Here is a 10,062-nt window from a genome sequence, read left to right as displayed (position 1 = left end):
GAGTTCTGTTAACCTTGGTGAAGATATTTCACAACAGTATTGAGTGAACCTGTGCGGGCGCTGTTTGGTTGCTGTTGGTAGCTTGTGTACGTAGAGACGTCGTGTTGACGTTGGCGACGAAGCTTGTAGTAAACAGTTGAACGATGGTGTTGATGTCGTCGCTGGAAACTGGCTGGTTGGTGTTACGTGGTCAACGACCAGACCTTAGAAGATCAGAAGCCGCGACAAACTGGTGTGAATAAAACAGGCTATTTATAGGTACAAAGAGGCTCCAGAACCATCAGAAAAGCACTCTCTCACGTGACCTTATTAGATGGCCACGATTGGTCGGTATGCACCCTGGCGCGAAACAGAACTGGAGACAAATGCCGCGCAAATAAGAGTCAATCAGGGTGATGGACACAGCAGGGTCCAAGGCGTGAGCGAGATAGATGTTACCCGCTACGTTCGTATTTGTAAATAAATAACCGAGAGAGGTGGTTTCACTACATATATATATATATATTTATATATACATCTATGTTTATATATGAGTACGTGTACTATATATGTATGTGGGTGCGCGCGCGTATGTGTGTATGAAAAATACATATGTCTAGATTGGGTTGGTGCACAATTATTGCAAATTTTATTCATCAAGAACACTAACAATATTTAACAAAAACATCTTTAAATGACGGTCTGACCATCTGCCAAGCAAATAGGAAGCAGTAATTGAAGTTGATGGTGAATATACTCTAGAATAATCATTTAAAGATGTTTTTTGCATGTTATTGTTTTTGTTGAATAAAATTTGTTGAAAAAAGATGCATTAATTATGCACCAACCCAATACAAATGTATTCATGTACACACTCATTTGACTTATTTGTAAATTACTCACGCGTAAGGTTTTCTGAGAGCCAGACTGGGGGCTGTAATGCACTATTGAATAAACATAATACAGATGATAGATTAAAAGTCATGTAGAAATACAAGGTGACTGTTTTGTAAGTCAGCGTTCCACATTCGTAAACAATAAGGTTATGGATTCAGGAAATCAAACTTGTTACACAACATAGAAATAAATGTAACGGATGAAAGATGAACAAAGCATGAAGTTTTAAGGAAATATTTATTTCTACCATTACATCGAATATACCTTCCCTCGACGGGCAGATGATAAAATTCAGTTCAGTTTTTTTTCTCCCCAACTCAATAATTGGTAAAGCAGGATCATACATAATCTATTTTCTCAAACATAAGCTCATACACCTTTTCTGTTCTCCAACTGAACCCAATTAATGCTGGCATGATCCTGCGTCACGTTTATTTTATCATTCGGTAAATTATAGCTGTAAGTATTATACAGGTTTCAAATTTTGGCCCAGGACCGCCGACGTCAATTTTACCTTTCAATAATAACGAGACCAATTTCTATAATAGCATATTGGAGTCGACTAGCTTTTTATAGGCTCACACGTTAATCTGTAATGATTGGTCGTCTGACTTATCATTTGAGCTTGGAACATTGGTTGAATCCTGTACTTTGATTGGTCAAGTATTGCGCGGGATTGGATCGAGGATACATTCTACAACAACTAATCTGAATCTATACTGGAGCCTACCTCTGCCTATATGGTGCGTTAACAAAACAACTGTGATAGAGGGGTGAGAGATTTTCACGAAGGCGAGTCATGATACTTCCCTGCTGTTAGAACGAAGCACTTGTAACTAACGACGGCCAGAGCTGAATTATCCAAACGATAGATGAACTGTACAATCACCAGAATCCGTGATGTGTTTATTTTGTCTACTGTATTATTTAGCGGATGAATTAAGTCTCGCTGTTATTCTAATGTTTGTTTCTTGTATTATTTTCACGAGTGAATACGCAACACGTAATACAATGGTATGCCAGATTCCGTAGCAAAACCAAGGGAGACTTTATTCCCATGTAGTGGCGCGAAATTATAGCTGCCATTGAGCAAGTACTATTCTGCGCATGCGCAAGGGACTTCACCACCGGAAGCCCCTCGAGTGTGCATGCGTAGTAAAACTGGTACTTAAAGAGTGAGTTTCACTTTCTTAAGAGTTGAGCGACAGACCTTCTACGTGACAACTCCCCGCTCCTCAACGAAGCACTCTTCACCTCGATGCCTTCGATGGTGATAGCAACTTGCTTCTCTGGTAGGCATCAAGGAAGCCCTTAACCTTCCAATACCAAACTACAACTTAATCAGCGTCTGCTAAGCAGAATGACAGGAATTGTGAAACCAAGCATCATAGTCATAAATAAAACCTTTTTAATATGTTGTTAATTGTTCTAATGTCTCTTCATATACAATGCTGTTGAAAGGTGATAGAGAGAGACTAAAGTCTCTATGACAAACTATCACTTATATCATACTTTTTACACTAGTATTTGACTGATACTTAATTTATCGACCTCGGCGGAATTTGAGCTCAGAACATAAAGACGAACGAAATGCCGCTGAACATTTCGCCCAGCGTGCTAACGATACTACCAGCTCGCTGCCTTAATAATAATAATTATTATCCTTTCTACTATAGGCATAAAGCCTGAAATTTTGGGGCAGGAGCTGGGGCTTGTCGATTAAATTGGTACTTGGCTGTTACTTTATTTATCGACCCCGAAGGCAAAATTGACCTTGCCAGGATTCGAATTCAAAGTGTAGAGAGCTGAAGCAAATAATACAAAACACATCCGACGCTCTTTCACTACACTGTCAATATTTTATGTGTTGTTGTTTACCCCCAGATTATTTCTGATTAAGCAAGCGTATATTTGAAGACATTTCAACCGTGACTATCCCGCCTTTGGTGGTGGGAGCTATGTAGGACTACGTTATCCAGTGTGTCCCTACCTAATTTTAAATAACGGTGAATTGGGTGTAATTTCTAGTAGGCCGTGAAACGGCATAGACGTCTATTTAATCATAATGGTTTCTGATTTAGGCGCAATGTCACCAGTTTTGAGGGAAAGAGGTTAATCGATACTTTCTATTTCATGGATTTTTGAATGGATGAAAGGTAAAGATGACTGCAGCGAAATTTGAACTCAAAACGTAAAGAGCCAAAATTTTATATACAGATCCGGATAAATTGTCTGGCAAGCTTAAGACACGAAGTGTCTCGGTTTTCGGGAGACATTCTAAATATATGTAAAATAGATAATAAACTACGAAAAATACAGAGCAAAATTGTATTCAAGAGATTCGAATTAATACTCTTCAAAAGCAGGGTCTGTTTGATATTTATTAATCGACTTAAACTTCTTAAATATATCATACTGCACCATGTATACAGTATAATATTTATAGGATGAAAATTAAACGAAGAAAAGTGAAGAACATGATTTTATTTTACAGATACAGGCACAAATTAATATAATTCAAAAGCAGAATATGTTCAATTTTATGAATCTACTTTACGAAATAAAGAATAAACTATATTAAACACACTGTATGCATATTAACCAACTTCAAAAGCTGGATTTGTTTTCCCAATACAAACATTGCACGGTATTTCCGGAGTTTTGGAAATTCCGAATTTCTGGAAACCGGATAAATATCCGGTATTGTATATTACAATATGCAGATATACAACAAAATGGCCGAAAATGGAAAGATTCGGCTGTTTCCGTATATATTATAGATATGTATTTTTTAATGCAGACGACTTCCTTTATAACTTTCTTTTTTATTTTAATCCTCAAAAATATATTATGAAAGATAGCATGATATAAACTACAATGATATTTTGAAATTTTATTAAAATTTAAAAACACGATAAACAAAATATCCCGATAGATATCGCTTTGACGGATTGGACATTTTGGAAAAGATAACAGTTTCTGTTGTTTGATGTCAAAACTTTGTGTAGAGAAAAACTTTGTGAGTGTTTTATGATGTTTATTTCTCTGTTATACGTTCGATCAAAATGATAGGCAATAGACGATCTTTTGTTTAATGTCGGTAAACCATTGTATGATATTTTCTCTTTAAATCCTCATGTTGCTCCACACACACACACACGTACATATACACATGCATACACACATACATACGTACATACATACATACATATACACGTACATACACACGTACATACATACATACATACACACGTACATACATACATACATACATACATGCATGCATGCATACATACATACATGCATGCATGTATACATACATACACACACACACGTACATACATACACACACGTACATACACACATACGTACATACATTTATGCATACATACATGCATACATCTAAACTTATACGTACATACATCTACACATGTTTACATACATGCATACACATACATATATACATACATGTGTGTATATATTTGATATAAATAACAAGTGTTCAAATGTTTTAATACTAAAGCATTTCGGCTGGAGGTAAAAAATACGCACATCACCCGTTTTCGGCGTAACCCTAATCCTAATCCTAACCCTAACTTTAACCCTAAACCCTAATCCTAACCCCTAACACTGGATGTGCGTATTCTTTACCTTCGCCAGCATTTCGTGTACTGAGTCTTAGTTTTCTCGGATGTAACCCACGAATACACACACACACACACATTCATTATACACCATCATCATCACTATTTAGCGTTCGTTTTCCATGATGCTGGCATGAGTTGGATGATTTGACAGATCTGACAAGCTAAAGAACTGAACTAGGGTTTAGGGTTAAGGTTAGGGTTAGGATTAGGGTTACGCCGAAAACGGGTGGTGTGCGTATTCTTACTATCTGATTTGTGGTGGTTTCTACGGCTGGATGCCTTTCCTAACGCCAACCACTTTACTGAGTATACTGGGTACTCTTTACGTGGCATCAACACCAGGGACGTCACTAAGTTACTTGCAAGAGAAAGACCCCTCAATTGAACGGGGAGTAATATTGAGGAAGGTGGGATCGTGATAGGTGATGAGGGGTTAAAATAAGAAAGAGGGACAGGAACAAGTGTCTTGCTGTAGTGGAGGTACATGGATACTCAAGTTGGGAGAAAAAGAGGGGCATTTTGTATAAAAAGGCAAAGATATACCACATCAATAATGTCTGCTTTCATCAATGACAATGGAAAAGGCAAAAAAAAAAAAAAAGAAGAATGTATTTTATTTTTCTTAAGGTAGTTTAAGTTTTCAGGTATAATATGTTCTGCAATAGTGTTCTTTGACAATGGTGCATCTGAAAATAAATGCTGTTTTTCAGGACTTCATCTTTGAGACCTTAATCGTACATGAACTACAGCATCGATATTTTTATAGAGGTTTTAAAAAGATTACGTACGTACACACACACACACACACACACATGATAATTTAAAGAATATGTTCAGTAAAATATCTGCTGATTTTTTAGTTGAAGAATATTTTGTCATGACCTTTGACCCTATGATTTTGTAATTACTCTTTCACAACAGAAATTATTTACTGCAAATCAAATTGGTTTATTCTCTAATAGAAATCGTTTTTTCTTCTTTGATTTTTTTGTCGCTATTCTGTATTCACCATCAACTTGTCTTAGATATAATGGGATTAGGCTAATCATATTTCGTTTCCCTCTCTCTCTTTCGGAGAGGCACAAGCACATACACAGACATATACACACACGGCAGTAACTTCCGCCTACCAAATTCAATCACAAAGCTTTGGTCGGCTCGGGGCTATAGAAGACACTTGCCCAAAGTGCCACACGGTGGGACTGAACCCGAAACCATGTAGCTGGGAAGCAAGCTTCCTAACCACTCAGCCATGCCCATGCATACAAAGTTAACCAGTTCCCACGCCAGGAATTGAGCCAGGAATCCTAACCACTAGACCACATGGGAAACTGCATCCTAACCACTAGACCACATGAGAAAAACAATTTGTAAAACTAGGATTTCCTTTACTGAAGACAGTACACTATTATTAATAACAAATTATTAACATTTTTGAGCAGCACATTCCCCTCCATTGATTGTGAATTATGATAGCCAAGTCATCACAATTATTTTGATCAAGCAATGTAACTAAAACATGATAATTAGCTAACTGAAATTAACACTTTCAACATCTACCAAGAATCATTAACTGGAACAAGCAACTGTATATATTATTCTGAAAATAGACACCATTCAAAACCCAGAAAGATAAAGATCACAGCCATACTTAATCCAGTATGTGACACAATTTTATCGTTTATCTTTTACTGGTTTTAGTCATTGGAGAGCAGCCATATTACAGCACAGCCTTAAAAGGTTTACTCAAACTAAATAACCCCAATATATATATTACTTTTTTACTCTTTTACTCTTTTACTTGTTTCAGACATTTGACTGTGGCCATGCTGGAGCACCGCCTTTAGTCGAGCAAATCGATCCTGGGACTTATTCTTTGTAAGCCTAGTACTTATTCTATCGGTCTCTTTTGCCGATCCACTAAGTGACTGGGACATAAACACACCAGCATCGTTTGTCAAGCAATGCTAGGGGGACAAACACAGACACATAAACACACACATAGATATATATATCATCATCATCATCATCATCATCGTTTAACATCCGCTTTCCATGCTAGCATGGGTTGGACGATTTGACTGAGGACTGGTGAAACCGGATGGCAACACCAGGCTCCAGTCTGATTTGGCAGAGTTTCTACAGCTGGATGCCCTTCCTAACGCCAACCACTCAGAGAGTGTAGTCCACTCAGAGACAGATATATATACAGATATACGATGGGCTTCTTTCAGTTTCTGTCTACCAAATCCACTCACAAGGCTTTGGTCGGCCCGAGGCTATAGTAGAAGACATTTGCCCAAGATGGCACGCAGTGGGACTGAACCCGGAACTATGTGGTTGGTAAGCAAGCTACTTACCACACAGCCATTCCTTATTTAAGTCTGATACTTATTTTATTGGTCTCTTTTGGTGAACTGCCATGTTACAAGAATGTAAACAAACTAACAACCATGATCAAGCAGTTTCAAGTCAGTGAGAACAAACACAAAGATACACCCACACACATTCACATATACAACAACCTTCAATAGTTTCCATCTACAAAGTTTAGTAGTTTAGTTGAAAATGACCATTATCTCAAGCTAGTGGAAATATATTTCACAAGAATCAAGAATGCACATACTTCTGGGAAGGAAGAATTCATTTAGTCGTGTGCTAAATTTTCTTTTGACTTAATTTCTTTGTAATAATTTTATACTCTGAGAAATAAGTATTGGCTTATGTTCATTAAACAGGTGAAGTTTTGTATTAATGGGTGAAGTTTTATAGACATTTGTTTGCTTGGTGATATTATATTATGGTGTGCTGTGCTGTAAACTTTGGGTCTTAGGAAAAGTGAAGTTAAAGTTAGATATACTTAAGAGAATCATGTTTGCTATGTGTTAAGCTGATCTGATAGGATTAAGCATATACCTTTTATAGCTGAATGTTAATAACGCAGTCATGTAATACAATGCAACTATTTTTAGCTTCATTTTCTCATCATCATCATATAACGTATTCCTTTCATGCTGGCATGGGTTGGATGGTTTGACAGGAGCTGGTCATGTGTTTTGGCAAGGTTTTTATGGCTGGATGCCCTTCTTAACACCAACAACTTCATAGAGTGGGCTGAATGCTTTTTACATGGCACTCGCACAGTGGGGGATGGTCAAGTTTCAGCATGGTTCTTACAGCTGGCTGACCTTCCAAATGCCAACCACTTTACAAGGTGGACTGAGTACTTTTTAAGTGGCACCTGCACTGGCGGGGATCACCAGTTATGATGCTAAACTAAAAAGTTTAAATGCAAACATCCATAATTAATTTTTTTTGTCTGATAAAAATGTACGAACAGTTTGACTGAAGTTCTATAATGTTTGCTTGTCATATAGTTATTTTTTTTTTTATTGCCCACAAGGGGCTAAACATACAGGGGAAAAACAAGGACAGACAAAGGGATTAAGTCGATTACATTGACCTCAGTGCGTAACTGGTACCTAATTTATCGACCCCCGAAAGGATGAAAGGCAAAGTTGACCTCTGTCCTACCTTTACTAGTTTAGCAACTTTAAGCCTGTTTCTATTTGTTTCTATTTATTTCTATGTTAAATCAAAGTAAACTGGTAAAAATTCTAATTTAGGTACAAGGCTGACAATTTTCAAGAGAACAGAGTTGAGACAATTACACCTATCTATGAAATAATAACACTATTTTATACACCCTGGAGGGATAAAAGACCTTGAAAGGATCTGGACTTGGAATATAAAAACTGGAATAAATACTGCAAGACATTTTCTCAATGCTCTAACTAATCTTCCAATCATCTACCCTCAGCACCAGCCCAGTACTATTCCTCTTTTACTTGTTTCAGTCATTTAGACTATGGCCATGCTGGAGCACCACTTTGAGGAATTTTTTGTCAAATGAATCGACCCTAGTGCTTATTTCTTTTTAAGCCTGGTATTTATTCTGTTGGTCTTTTTTGCAAGAAGTGCTAAGTTACAGGGACATAAACACACCAACACCAGTTGTCAGGCGGTGGTGGGAGACAAACATAGAGACAAAGACACACACACACACACACACACAATGAGCTTCTTTCAGTTCCCGTCAGTCATATCCACTCACAAGGCTTGGCCAGCCCGAGGCTATAGTGGAAGATGATTGCCTAAGGTGTCGCACAGTGGGACTGAACCACCAACCATGTGGTTGAGAAGCAAGCTTCTTACTACACAACCACACCTAAATTTTAAGAAGATATTAAAATATTGTTAAATAGGAAATTAATATAATTTTCATACTGTTGGGCTGATCTCATCTTCTCTTTGGCTAATGACCGAATTCCTCCTCAGTCTGAAAAGATCTCTCAATTCTATTCTTGTTAGTTTTGTCTTCGATGAGAAAGATTTCTGTAGCTAAAAATGAGAATATCCAATAAGGAATCTAGGGTCATATCTGCACTGACATACAGTCATACACACATACATGCATACATGTATACCTATTTTAGAATAAGATCTACCTTGCAAACATCAATAAGTATAGGTGCAGATGTGGCTGTGTGGTAAGAAGTTTGCTTCCCAGTCACAGTGTTCTGGGTTCAGTCCTACTCTGTGGCACCTTGGGCAAGTGTCTTCTATTATAGCCTTGAGCCGACCAAATCCTTGTAAGTAGATTTGGCAGAAAGTGAAAGAAGTGAGTTGTATATGTGTGTGTGTGTTTGTGTGTGCATCTGTACTTGTCCCCCACTACCACTCAGCAACTGGTGTTGGTATGTTTTCATTCCCTTAACTTAGTAGTTCACCAAAAGTGACAGAATAAGTACTAGGCTTACAAAAGAAGTACTTGAGGTGATTCATTTTATTTGACTAAAAATTCAAGGTGGTGGTCCAGCATGGCAGCGGTCTAATGACTGAAACCAGCGAAAGATAAAAGAAAAATGAAAAGCATGTCATCTAAGTTCTTTGGATATCTTTGAAGGAATTAACAATTCTCATCTCCAGGTGGGGGAGGAGAAATCTCTGGAAATGAAGTTATTAATTTCTATTTTTACATATAAAAAATTCAGAAAGAAACAAAGCATAAAACACCAGAAAATGCCAAATTCTAACTCAGTATATGTGTAAAAATATTTAAAAATTTATTTAATTCATTTAATGTAAAACAGTTTCTTTTTCAGGTTGGCAGCATGACGGATTCTCCTGAGTTAGACCAACTCATACAAAATTATGGTATGTTGTCATATTTTCCCCATACTTTAACTAACATTTTAATAAATACTGATTTCAAATTTTGGTGCAAGGTGTGCATTTTCAGGGGAGGGATAAGTCGGTTGCATTGATCCCAGTGTTCAACTGGTACTTATTTTATCAACTCGGAAAGGATGAAAGGTAAAGTGTAGCAGGAGTGGCTGTGTGGTAAGTAGCTTGCTTACCAACCACATGGTTCCAGGTTCAGTCCCACTGCCTAGCACCTTGGGCAAGTGTCTTCTACTATAGCCTCAGGCCGACCAAAGCCTTGTGAGTGGATTTGGTAGACGGAAACTGAAAGAAG

General features: G+C 37.4%; 1 protein-coding gene across 2 annotated transcripts in view; it reads left to right on the top strand.

Moving 5' to 3' along the window:
- LOC106871211 (uncharacterized) overlaps window positions 1-10,062 on the top strand; it is a 168,234-nt gene that overhangs the window by 26,944 nt on the left and 131,228 nt on the right. Inside the window, exons 1-2 of one of the 2 annotated variants that reach the window (XM_014917557.2) lie at window positions 3,809-3,895; window positions 9,689-9,740. In XM_014917557.2, coding sequence (XP_014773043.1) covers window positions 3,866-3,895; window positions 9,689-9,740 — 82 coding nt within the window. In that variant the 5' untranslated portion in view covers window positions 3,809-3,865. Of the gene's footprint in view, window positions 1-3,808; window positions 3,896-9,688; window positions 9,741-10,062 lie in introns of those variants that run through there. The other variant, XM_014917558.2, reaches the window with a different exon arrangement.

The sequence above is a fragment of the Octopus bimaculoides genome, chromosome 12 (assembly GCF_001194135.2).
Source record: "Octopus bimaculoides isolate UCB-OBI-ISO-001 chromosome 12, ASM119413v2, whole genome shotgun sequence".
NCBI lineage: Eukaryota > Metazoa > Mollusca > Cephalopoda > Octopoda > Octopodidae > Octopus > Octopus bimaculoides.
This window is presented reverse-complemented; position numbering and strand designations above follow the sequence as displayed.